This window comes from Sinocyclocheilus rhinocerous, unplaced genomic scaffold (assembly GCF_001515625.1).
Source record: "Sinocyclocheilus rhinocerous isolate Xijiao unplaced genomic scaffold, SAMN03320098_v1.1 scaffold418, whole genome shotgun sequence".
Taxonomy (NCBI): domain Eukaryota; kingdom Metazoa; phylum Chordata; class Actinopteri; order Cypriniformes; family Cyprinidae; genus Sinocyclocheilus; species Sinocyclocheilus rhinocerous.
Window position 1 is genome coordinate 193,150 of NW_015651146.1, and position 13,144 is coordinate 206,293.

Below are 13,144 nucleotides of genomic sequence, written 5' to 3' on the forward strand. Positions count from 1 at the left end.
GCAGTACTGAAACGCCGTCTAAGCTGCCAATCACAATGCACTGGGACAGCTAACCAATCACAACACATTTTGTTTTTCGGAAGGCGGACCTTCATCAAAGCCGAAACTAATCGAGCCGTTTGTGCCAGGCTGGGGAGAAAGGTATTTTAATAATGTAAATTATGTGAAAAATAATGCGTTTTTCGAACCACCAAACATGAGAGCATGTTTTAGTACACCCCCAAAACAAAATCAAGACTTTGTAAAAGAGCATAATAGGACCCCTTTAAGCATTGCTATGTAGTTGATAGCATGTTCTGAGAGACTGTTTGAGTTTTTCTATTTGATAGTGTGATCTGAGCATTTTTTAAGCACTGCTATGTAATTACTAGGTTATTCTGGCTGTTTCTTAAAAAAAAGAACCAAATCCTAAGCCTCATTGTACATTACTACAAATGTGGATTTGGAAATATTATTAAAATAGATTTTAAGAATAAAGAATAACCCTGTATATCTATTTTATGAGCATTGTGTTTATCAGTGTAACCACTAAGCCACAGTTGAAGCCCTAGGACCTGCCTGCTGTGGACTGATTGCAGTGAAACATTCTGAATCAGCATGCATAATGCAATTTCGCATAGAAGCATAAACACAACAAACAAAACATTAGGTCTTTATGATTCAGTGCACATTCTATATCTAAGCAGCTACAAAGAAGAGGCTCAAAAATATGTTTTGACCATACCATTGGAGACAAAACCCTTTGTGAGTCATCAGATTTGTTCGGAAAAACACCCAAAACTCACAAGCTAAAAGCCAAAACGCCCTCCCTCTCATAACACATACCACAAACATTGAACAGATGGACAAAATAATACAGACGAAAACAATCTGTTAGATGCACCAAAAGTAGGAGTGTGAGTGAGTTGTTAACTGAATCCAAAAGTAATAGAGTAATGACAGCATATAACCTTTGTTGTAAACTACAGAGTCAAGTTAAACAGCAAAACATGACATCACTTTTTGGCAATTTCTAAACAGCTGTTGGAACGTTACATTTTGCAAAGAAGCCAAAGCACAGAAATAGAGATTACAGACTCTTCTGCACTGGACGGAGAAAAACAGATCATGTGATGAGCAGGATTACACGTGACCATATGGTCTCTATAGAGAATACTCAACTGAAAGTACTTCATACTTCAAAATGTTTTCACTTGCTCTTAGAAAGTGGGTTGAGAAAATCAGCAACAAAGGAGAAATTTCTATGCTCACATTTCTATGTTTGAAATTTCTATGATTTAAGTTCCCTCCAATTTTTCCATGGTGCACATTTACCTTATAAAATAACACAAATCAGTTACTCAAGTCAATATAAGCTCAGATGACTTGAAAATGGCTCTAAAGGTCAGTAATCATGCAGTGCTCAGGCGCTCTATTCCCTTCAACAATCACTAAACCAACAAAACAACATTTACCGTGGCTCGTCTTCATCCCCCTCACTCCAGCAAAAGTACGAGAACCTCTTAGACCCGGCCAGGTGGATTTTGGGTGAAACTAGAAATTTAAGCGATTGTCTCATGCAAGCAGTCTCCATGGCTGCAGAATAGTTGTGTGTCAAGAGCAGGTGGCATATGGTGGAAGAATTGCTCAGCTGCAGCATATGGTCAGTTACCTTGAGCACTGCCGAGCCCTCAAGCAGTTTCACAAGCTCTCTGGAGATTAAGAGGGTAATGCTGTATTCCCTCAACTGGGTAACTGTTTCAGAGTTTTACACACTGTACTGTTCTGTAATATACCAGAACAGGTGAAGTGCATGGGTCATTAACAGCTCATACGCTGTCATTATGGTTTCTCTTTTTTTGAAAAGCGCGCACCCTAATGTGTCATGCACAGCTACCCTTTGTTTGGGCCTTGCTTATACCAGAGTGCAGTGAACAGTGATGTCACATGACGCACCTCCTCAAACATCTTGGCAGGACTAGCAAATCATGACTAAGCCCCACTGGTCTCGAAAGATTTGAATTTGAATCATAGTATCAGGGTTCCTACACATTTTCCACTTCAAAATTCCATACTTTTCCAGACTCAAATTTCCAAACCTCTCAGTAGATTTTTGTAGAGCCCGACCGATATATATTGTTTTGCCGATATTATCGGCCGATATGAGCCTGTCACAGATATATCGGTATCGGCGAATATGCCACCGATATGAACTTTTTTTTTTACAGAACATATAACGCAGATGAACTGCTTCGAAATGGTGTAATTACTTAGTTTGTCCAGCAGAGCTTGCTCCATTGTTTGCTACTGGTGACTTACTGGTGAGTTTTGCATGATGATATGATGAATGGATGGCTCATTTTTAACAGCAGATTCAGTGGCGTTAGAGCTGATCTGCGCATCACGGCACGCTTCTGTGGCTCATACGGCTCCACGGCCCCCGGAGCTGATCGCGGCCACTCAGTCAATGCTTGTGTTTATATCGGCCACGCCGTGGCCCAGAACTCATGCTTATCACATCGGTCACATCACATTTCCTAACTGGGTGTCTACACCGGACGCGAATGGCACGGTGCGACAAAATACAATAGAACCCATTATAATCAGTGATGCTGTCTACACTGGATGCGGCACGAAGTGACACGACAAATCCCGACAGTAAACCGATGCATCGTTCTATTTATGACGTACTGACACAAAGTACAAATGATTTTCAACAGTCGCTTTGTCGCGTCCAGTGTAGACATGGTGTGTCAGCATAGTTTGTCAGTAAAGTCAGTAACATAGCACACAATGTGGCTTAGGGCAGTATGTCATATTTCAAGGCCTTAGGTCTCTTTAACGCATATTCTGTAGCGGCCAAAAAAACCACACCGCGAAATGGGCTGATGACAAAATAGGTGGCTCAGTATGCATTGTTCTATATGCTGTGTAATGGTTTCTCGTGCGCACATAAAAGTCTGTATATTTTTTATTTTTTCAAAGGTCCTTGAGGCTATGTAATATGGTGCTAAGAATATCGTGAGAAGAAACCCAAAATGCAAAATGAAAAAGTGCACCTTGCACCAAGTGCACCAGTCGTGTTTGACAATCACTAAAGAATCACTAAACAGCTGCCACTTTTAGTATCTTTCTGCAGTCCAATAGACGGCAGTGCGGTGGTGGCTTGATTCTATTGAATGGTGATTTAACACTACGTTGTCACCTAGTTGGTGAGACTCAATGCTATAAAGTAAATAAACAATGTCCTCGTCTTTTACTCTCACAATGAGCTTATCATACTCATTTGCTATTAGTAGGGCCTTGTGATTTCCGCGATGTGGAAAATGCAGACGGAATTGCGGAATCAGTACACTTAAATCAAATCGCGATATAGACCAGTGTCTGTGAATATTAAACTGAAAAAGACTATTTTAAATACAAATCCTCATGTTCTGCATGTCCATTTGATTACCAGAAAATACACAACACAGAATTTGTGAAAAAATAATTCAATTGGCCACATCCCAAAGGAAGTTGAATTAAAATTTGAATAAAAACAGGGTTCCTACATATTTTCCATTTCAAAATTCCATACTTTTCCAGACTCAAATTTCCAAACCTCTCAGTAGATTTTTGTAGAGCCCGACCGATATATATTGTTTTGCCGATATTATCAGCTGATATGAGCCTGTCACAGATATATCGGTATCGGCAAATATGCCACCGACATGAAAATTGTTTTTTTACAGAACATATAACGCAGATGAAATGCTTCTAAATGGTGTAATTACTTAGTTTGTCCAGCAGAGCATGCTCCATTGTTTGCTACTGGTGACTCAGGTCAGTGTAGAGATGAGTGGATGAGCTCAAACTTCACCCGAGTCCGCAACTTCAAATAAATTATCCGCCCGCCACCCACCGCACCTATATTTAATCATCACATTACAATGATTCTAATTCTTAGTTTTGCATGATGATATGATGAATGGATGGCTCATTTTTAACAGCAGATTCAGTGGCGTTAGAGCTGATCTGCGCATCACGGCACGCTTCTGCGGCTCATATGGCTCCACGGCCCCCGGAGCTGATCGCGGCCACTCAGTCAATGCTTGTGTTTATACCGGCCACGCCGTGGCCCAGAACTCATGCTTATCACATCGGTCACATCACATTTCCTAACTGGGTGTCTACACCGGACGCGAATGGCACAGTGCGACAAAATACAATAGAACCCATTATAATCAGTGATGCTGTCTACACTGGATGCGGCACGAAGCGACACGACAAATCCCGACAGTAAACTGATGCATCGTTCTATTTATGACGTACTGACACAAAGTACAAATGATTTTCAACAGTCGCTTTGTCGCGTCCAGTGTAGACATGGTGTGTCAGCATAGTTTGTCAGTAAAGTCAGTAACATAGCACACAATGTGGCTTAGGGCAGTATGTCATATTTCAAGGCCTTAGGTCTCTTTAACGCATATTCTGTGGAGGCCAAAAAAACACACCGCAAAATGGGCTGATGGCACAATAGGTGGCTCAATATGCATTGTCCTATATGCTAAATGTAATGGTTTCTCGTGCGGCTTAAATCAAATTCCATACTTTTCCAAACCCCGTAGGAACCCTGTAGTATGTGGGTTAATGACGTATAAGAGTGTCCACAATACAGAAAATCTGCTACAAATCTAGATTAAAACGCAGGTGTCAAGTTCCTAATGTACCCTAATGTATTTATGTTGATTTCATATGGTTTTGAAAAACTTGTATACCATTTTAACAAAAGTTTTAAAAAAGTTTAATAAAAAATGTAATTTGGTGTAATGATTAAAGGAACACTCCACTATTTTTGAAAATAGGCAAATTTTCCAACTCCCCTAGAGTTAAACAGTTGAGTTTTACCGTTTTCGAATCCATTCAGCCGATCTCCGGGTCTGGCGGTAGCACTTTTAGCTGTAGCTTAGCATAGATCATTGAATCTGATTAGACCGTTAGCATCTCGCTCAAAAATTACCAAAGAGTTTCTATATTTTTCCTATTTAAAACTTGACTCTTCTGTAGTTACATTGTGTACTAAGACCGACAGAAAAATGAAAAGTTGCGATTTTCTCGGCCGATATGGCTAGGAACTATACTGTCATTCCGGCGTAATAATCAAGGAACTTTGCTGCCGTACCATGGGATAGTTCCTAGCCATATTAAATATGGCTAAATATATTCAAGTTTTAAATAGGAAAACTATAGAAACTCTTTGGTCATTTTTGAGCAAGATGCTAACGGTCTAATCAGATGCAATGATCTATGTTAAGCTACAGCTAAAAGTGCTACCGCTAGACCCGGAGATCGGCTGAATGGATTGGAAAACGGTAAAACTCAACTGTTTAACTTAGGGGAGTTGGAAAATGAGCCTATTTTCAAAAATAGTGGAGTGTTCCTTTAAGTGCTTAAAGTGTTTAAATTTACATGTAATAATGTAATTTTCCTTACACCTTGAATAAATGTTAGTGTACACATCTCAATTATAATGTTCAAATGAAACAAATGGTAAAAAGTATTTTTAAAAATATTATAAATGATTAATTCATAAATACCTTTATTTTATTTTTTTTACTTTTTGGGGGATTCGCACCCTATGACATTTTACAACCTGAACTAACCTTACCTTATTATAAAAAGGTCAAATAAGTTCATATTTTAAGAGACTTATTGACAGTAGCACAAAGTCATAAGTTCCTGCAGCAGAGCTGTTAACTAAAACTAATAAAATGTTTTTGATAATTGAATAAAATAAAATAAAATAAAAGCACTAAAAATACTAAAGTTAAAGCGATACAATTTCAAAAACTAAAAATGATACATTACTAAAACAAACTAAAATTAAAATGAAACCTAAAAATATAAAATAAACTAATTCAAAATATAAATAAATGCAACAATAGTATATAAATAATATTAAAATAACTTGGTCTGCATGGGTCCTCTCTTTTAATTAATCAATTGATGTTAATTACATTTTAAAGATCTAATATATCCAGAAAACAATAAGCAGCATGCTCCATGTACTAACCTTTTTCAGGAGGGTTAAGAGACTGTGGAGATGCCATGACGTTAATATACAGTCATATATGCACTCCTGTAAAAGAGAAAAGCTTTGTGTCAACACACACACACTCTAAAATGTTCAATTCAATGTCCCTAAACACACAGGATGTTCTAGTGAAACATGTCTTTAAACTGTAGCGTAACTAACACCACACCTCTGGATATCAGTGAAATATGACTTTTGCTGTAATTAAAGTTTTTCTTATGTTTTTCGTGGACATCACAGGTTACTAAAGGAGACTGGCTGAAAATGTTAAATTCCTCAACAGTGTGTGGCAGATCCAGGCTTGCCTTACCAGCTGAATCCTTGCACAATATCTCCTCCTACATTTACTGGGAAAGACTCTCAGCCTGTGTCAGAAGAACAACACAACTCAACCGAGAGGAATGACCAGAGGGCGATACAGTGAAATGTGCTGATGAAGAAACTTCAGGAGTGGTTTAGTTACATCAGTCAGTACCAGTATTTATAATAAAATTAGACGGCAATTTGTTAACCACTTCAGATCTCTTCCCTCCCATAAAGTGTGGCAGTAATAATGCCAAGGTCATTATTTTGATTAGGAAACGAATACTGACTTTGAATGCACTACAATTTGCTTTGGATAAAAGTGACTGCCAATCTTCACAAGCATTTCTGTCCATCTTGTTTCTTGATAACCCAGAGCTGCGGGTCAATGTGCTTGAATTATTCACTAGAAGGAAGGGCAGTGTCAAGACCTGGTTGAAGCCAGTGAATAGACAAAGGCAAATAGCATATTTCCCACTTTGACAGACACAGCAAGGTTGAATGGTTGAGACTAAAGCACATGGTAAGAGCTGCAGGCCCAATGAATGGCCCACCAACTCCTTTCAAATAAATAACACAGGCATCACCTTGGACACAGGCACAAATAGAGAGAGGCATCTGGACCTCCACACATATTAACTTTCCATGGCCGCTCTTTTCGCATACAGTTTTTACAATGATGTCCTTCACCGCTTCCTGGAGTTGCTATGTAAATTTACGATTAATCAATGCATTAGACAGCGGATCTGATAATGTAAAGGAAGACTAGCTTTTCTGATAAAACACTGCAGCCTTGAGGTAAAAAAAATACCAACAGGAATGGTTTGATTCAAAATGGTCATCCCACGTGAGTCAGTTCATATTAAACCACTGGGAGGTAAGGCTGAAGGACAGACCATGAATCTGCTCTCAGATTAGCTTTAGCACTGAACTGATATATAGGCTACATGTCAGATTACCTTTTAAATGTCACACATATACCATAGTAAAAGATGAAATACAGCATTGTTTGATTGTTATTGTCAACCAGGCAATAGTCTATTTATGTCCATCTGTTTGTCTATCATGACAACAAAAAATGCCAAAAATTTTGTTTTTGTTTAATAAGAGGCCAAATGTATATTCATATCAATCATATTAGTATCAAATAATTAGCATAGAGTCTTCATATCACAAAAGAACAAAACAATTTCCCTCTAAGTGAATTTACAGTATGTTCTTTCTTATGAAGCAATAATCTCAGTAAATAAATCAGATGGCATAACATGGTCAGATTATTACACACACAATCATTTTTTTCATCTGATTTTTTATTTTTATCTACAGCTTCATCACTCACTTCCCCCTCAGTGATGTTATGTTGCACTGTCAGATTTCCATATGTAAAACAATATAAGCACTAGAATTTTAGCTTTTTTTTTTTTCCAAAGAAAGACTTACTCACAGGCCTGGCTTTACGTCCCTTAAATGTCACCCCTCTGATATTGTCCTTATTGATCACAAACTATCAATATAAATCCATTGTCATTTCTGCTCCCATCTTTGCGCAGTGCAGCCATCTGTGAATCTACAATTGATGACACCACTGTATCTTCCCCAGAAAGCACAGCAATTGTGAAGAGCTGATTTCAAATGTTTCTTTTAGTCAAGGAACAAGTTCTGAGACTCCCAGTCCATTAACTGACACAGCTTCTCCCACGAATATGAAAACTCTTCTCCCTCTATTCTTTTCCCTCAGTCCCTCCCTTTTTCCTTTCTTTTCACTCACTCCTTCCCCCTGCCGTACATCACGATAGAGCCTCCCTGCAGTATGCAAATGTTCAAAGAAACAACCAGCCAATGGCAGATCATCAGGCCTGCAATCCCACCAATCACAGAACAGCAACTTTTCTTTCAATAGTTCCATGCTGCTGCTGGGGGAGACACAGCATTGATAGAAGGAAAAAAGGAGGCATTAATATGCTAGATAGACAATACTCATGTTAAAAACAAGAAGTTAATTGAAATAAATTGAGAAATTAAGAAAAAATGCATTTTCCTACTGTGCCAACAAGCTAAATTAAAGCATATTTAATTCAATGTAAAGGTTTTTTCCCCTTCTCATGTACAGAAAACATAATGCTGTGTAATATTAAGGGGAAATATAAAGTTCATTAAAATTATATTACTTGCAAAACACTGAATATTGCTTAATATCTCACATTTTATTTATATTTCCCCCCTCATTCAGTGTTGTTGTTCAGTTATATTTTAGCTTTATATGAACACTGTCTCTGACTATTAGAATAAAAAATTGTTTTTGCCTTGAAGACCTCAATTTAAATGCCCTTTGGTCTAACCAGCTAACCCCCTCACATGTAAACCATGTTCAAATGCACCATACTGTGTTTCCTAACATGCAACATGGTTCAAAAGAGTAACAATAATAGGCTATCTACTGCTAAAATAAAAACCAACAGTTCGCTTTTAAACAAGTACACATACTTGATAGAATTACAGATGGAATTAAATTTCCTTTTATCCACATTTAATGTGCACATGTATCTCAATCAGGAACAGTCAATGCCTTATACTGATTTTCATCTCATTAACATGCAACAGTTTTATATTAAACATTACTTTCTATTACAGGTGCACAACCATTTTTTTTTTATATGGGATGTGTTTATCTGGGCCACAATAAATGATCACACTTACCATGCACACTCCATCTACAGAATTCCCTTTACCCTTTCATTTAAACTGATACAGCTTTGCAAGAATGCAAGCAATGTAAGAATAACAGAAGCTGTAGTCGGAAGTAGGGATAGATGCGTATTATTTTCTGGCCATAAAAAACAATACGATCCATGGTGGATACATTTGTTTCAATCTGAAGTATAATACGTCCTCCAACTCAGCAGAGGGCACTACATAGTCTAGTCAAATTTGTAGTTCGCTCTCGTGGTTTTGTTTTGTGGACTACACGCTCACTGCCATGAAAGTTACAAGAGTGTTTTAATTGTACCTCTGAACCTAAATTAACATAGTAAAAAAACGAAGAAAAAAAAGACCTCGAGCTCAACGCTTTCGTTCCAAGTAACACAGGTACACTTACATTCTTTAAGTGAGAGAAACTTTTCTGTGCACCTCTACATGAATGACTTTAAAATTACGTTTAATGTGCATTTCTTTCGAGATTTTATACTACAAACTCGGCGAGCTCTGCAGCCAGATGTGTGCGATATCCAGTCCTGAGTGAGCGCTGCACCCACGTGGTTTGATCGCGAGGCTGCGAGTCTTTTGTTCCGAATCAATCAACAACAAAAAACGAGGAAGACGGACAGACATAAGTAGAGCATCTGAATCAGGAAATCTATTTACATAATTATCGCATCTTCCAGCACAACAGACCAAGCCGCAGCCACTTAACTCAACGTGTCAATAATCCGTTAATATAGATATTTGCATTTAAAGTAGACAGGGGAAAGTTTTACTCAGGTAAGTAATGATATTCTCCTCGATGTTTATGATTGCGGCTTCGGATGTAAATGCAGTGTAGCATGCTAACACGGCTAAGTCTGCATCATACACATCTGTAAACGTTATGTCTTTCAAATGCACTTTCCTGGGGCATAAGTTGATGGTTTGGACTATTTTTACTGGACTGGGTAGATAGAACACGTGGGTAAGTGAATAGTTTAGTTACTAGTCTGGTTAAAGCAGAGCGGTGCTAGTTGGCTGACCGGTTGGCTGCGTTATAAAAACATAACAAAGAAACAAATGGAGACTGAGTGAGACAGACGCGTTGCTACTGATTCTTTTGTTACAGCGCTGCTAGTGTGTTAGCATAGCACGAGACCTCCGCTTTCATAACCCTTTATGTTTAAATATTTAGATATAGGAAGAAATAACACATTGGCATTACTAATACGCAGAGCCTGTGCGTGTTTTCTTAAGGATTCTTTTGCTGTGAGATAATTGGGAATTAGAACCAGCAAGGGTTTTGAATCACATTGACTTTTCCTTCATTCGCATCGCATGTTTCGGCTCGTTTGATTCTTCATTCTGTCAAATTATAGGCAGAACAGTAAACTGTTCGCTTACTACATTTTTTGTTTTTATTGTAGGATTTTGTACTATGCCACGCAAGAAGGTGACAGATGTGTCTGGGAACGGTGGACTGAAGAGAAAAAGAGGAGGTGGAAAGAAAAAGGACAGGGAGTTTAGCAGTGACGACGAGTTTGATGACTTTGAACAGGAAAACACAAAGAAATCTGGGAAACCAGCAGCTAAAGCCGGTCTGCAGCCGGTCACTGTGGCTGATGATGTGAAAGAGAAGATTGTAAGGACATATTTTGGCTTTTATTGCTTCTTTGTATCTGTATACTCTATATACAGACACATGCACACACAAATTATATATATTTATACACCAGCATGTAATAAGTGCAGGGGTATTCAAACTTTTTGATGGCAAGGACCTAAAAATATGACTTGTGAGGGATCCCCTGAAAATATAAAAGCGGCTGTATATTTAATATGTATGGAGACTTATTTCCCCTTTTTGAAAAATAGTAAGCATGATATTACAAAGATATTATTAAGCTAACACTTTGATTTTGATAGCTATGAAAATGTCGTTTTTATTTTTCTATTTATTTATTTTTACATGGACACCCAAGTACCCCCTAGGGGTCTCTGGAGCTTAGTTTGAAAACTATTAATGGATTGTTGATGGATTTCTTGCTTTTTCTGTTGTGCAGAATCTCGAGGTTCCCAAAGTCAAAGGTCAGTTGCTCATTTTTGGAGCCACCAACTGGGACCTGATTGGCAGAAAAGAAGTGCCAAAACAGCAAGGTATGGTCACGCGTGAGCCAGAGAAATCTGGGTTACACTATAGTTTTAGAGGCGTTAGGAGAGTACTCTCGCCCGAGTGAGTCACCTGTGATAATCTGTTAATGGGACATTGTGAGACCAGAATTTAATTCGTACTTGAGTTTGCACTTTGGATTTCTCTTGAAGATGTAGTTAAGCACTGTTTCTGATCTTGGACCGACCATCTGTGAAGAGCACCTGGCAGTTTAAGATTAAGTGGTGGCTGCTGGCTTGGGCAAGACAGACCTGACAGTGCTGTTTTATGAAAGCAAATATCAAAACAAAGTGAAAATAAATATATCAGCTAGATAATATATGATCTCACCAAAATATAGAAACAAATTTTTTATGTGAACTTATATACACTACTGTCAAAAAACATTTGGGGTCGGTACGCTCTCTTAAGCTGACCAAGGCTGCAATTATTTGATCAACAGTACAGTAAAAACAGTAATATTGTGAAATATTATTTGCTTACTGTTTTCTATTTTAATATGTTTTCAAATATGATTTATTTCTGTTATTACAGACTCGCATGGTCCTTCAGAAATAATTCTAAAATGCTGATTTGGTGCTCAAGAAACATTTCTTAATATTATCTAATTTAAAAAAACATTGTGCTGCTAATATTTTTGTATTTATTTTTTCAGGATTCCTTGATCAATAGAATGTTCAAAAGAACAGCATTTATTTGATGTAGAAACATTGATGAACAAAAACATTAATAAAAAAAAAACAATTTTAAGTACACGCTGACTGAATGTACTGCAGTGAATTTAAACTTCTATGTGAGTTAAATACGATTTAAGTTGCAATAACTGATAACAATCATATTTTGAACTTCAGAGTAGGGAAATTTTGAGACACCACCAGCATCTCATGCAGAAAACATGAGACAAATCGGCCAGGTGCAAAAATCAACTTCACACTTAAAATAAGAAAGAGGAAGTGTGTGGGTTGCAGTCATTTATAGAATCTTCAACTTTGATAAACTTTTCATGTGTGTCTGTGTGTGTTTTTACAGCTGCTTACAGGAACCTTGGGCAGAATCTGTGGGGCCCCCATCGCTATGGATGTCTCAATGATGTCCAGGTTAGCTGTGTGGTGTCTGGACCCTGTGCTGCCCACAGTCTCATCATCACCACAGAGGGCAAACTCTGGAGCTGGGGTAAGTTTTTACACAAGAACAGTCTTTTCTGTTTTATTCAGGATTTTAACCCAGCCTCCACAAACGCCACATCATGAGTAGTAACATAAAACACTGGTAACCCAGTAACACCAAAGACACAACTTAGCCTTAGTGAATTTAGAGAAAAGAATTGAAATTTGAATCTTGTTGTCTTATTAAAGGTGTTTGATGACTGTAAAATAATTCATTTTTAGACAACCGTTTTAAAGTGTTTTTTTTTTTTTTGTGTGCAAGAAGTCTCTTGTGCTCACCAAGCCTGCATCAGTCAATACAGTAAAAATAGTAATATTTTGAAATGTTATTACAATTTAAAATATTTTTTTTATTCTAATATATTGTGAAGTGTAATTTATTTCTATGATGGCAAATCTGAATTTTTGTGGAAACCTTGATAATTTTATCCCCAGTATTTTTTGATGAATAGAAAGTTCACAAACAACAGTATTTGTTTGAAATAGAAATCTTTAAAGGGGTCATATGATGCGATTTCAATTTTTCCTTTCTCTTTGGAGTGTTACAAGCTCTGGGTGCATAAAGAAGATCTGTAAAGTTGCAAAGACTAAAGTCTCAAATCCAAAGAGATATTCTTTTTAAAAGTTGAGTCAGCCACACCTACCTAAAACGGCTCGTTCGAACACGCCCCCACATAGCTACGTCACGATGTGGGAAGATTTGCATAACAACGCCCAAATGTTCACGCAAAGAAAGAAGGCGTAACTTTAATTCTTGCTGTAGTATTATTG

The 13,144-nt window shown here is 37.6% G+C and overlaps 2 protein-coding genes across 5 annotated transcripts in view; one reads left to right on the forward strand and one right to left on the reverse strand.

Moving 5' to 3' along the window:
* Window positions 1-8,116, reverse strand: part of arhgef10lb (Rho guanine nucleotide exchange factor (GEF) 10-like b) — a 44,047-nt gene extending 35,931 nt beyond the window's left edge. For both annotated transcript variants that reach the window (XM_016518000.1, XM_016517999.1), the window contains exons 1-2: window positions 7,800-8,116; window positions 6,032-6,097 (exon numbers count right to left, since the gene is read on the reverse strand). In XM_016518000.1, the coding sequence (XP_016373486.1) occupies window positions 6,032-6,068 (37 nt within the window). In that variant the 5' untranslated portion in view covers window positions 6,069-6,097; window positions 7,800-8,116. The remainder of the gene's footprint in view (window positions 1-6,031; window positions 6,098-7,799) is intronic.
* Window positions 8,117-9,302: 1,186 nt separating this feature from the next.
* The window catches only part of LOC107712686 (protein RCC2 homolog), an 8,065-nt gene continuing 4,223 nt past the window's right edge, over window positions 9,303-13,144 (forward strand). The window contains exons 1-4 of one of the 3 annotated variants that reach the window (XM_016518003.1): window positions 9,303-9,442; window positions 10,465-10,679; window positions 11,101-11,194; window positions 12,237-12,380. In XM_016518003.1, the coding sequence (XP_016373489.1) occupies window positions 10,476-10,679; window positions 11,101-11,194; window positions 12,237-12,380 (442 nt within the window). In that variant the 5' untranslated portion in view covers window positions 9,303-9,442; window positions 10,465-10,475. The other 2 variants (XM_016518001.1, XM_016518002.1) reach the window with 2 other exon arrangements.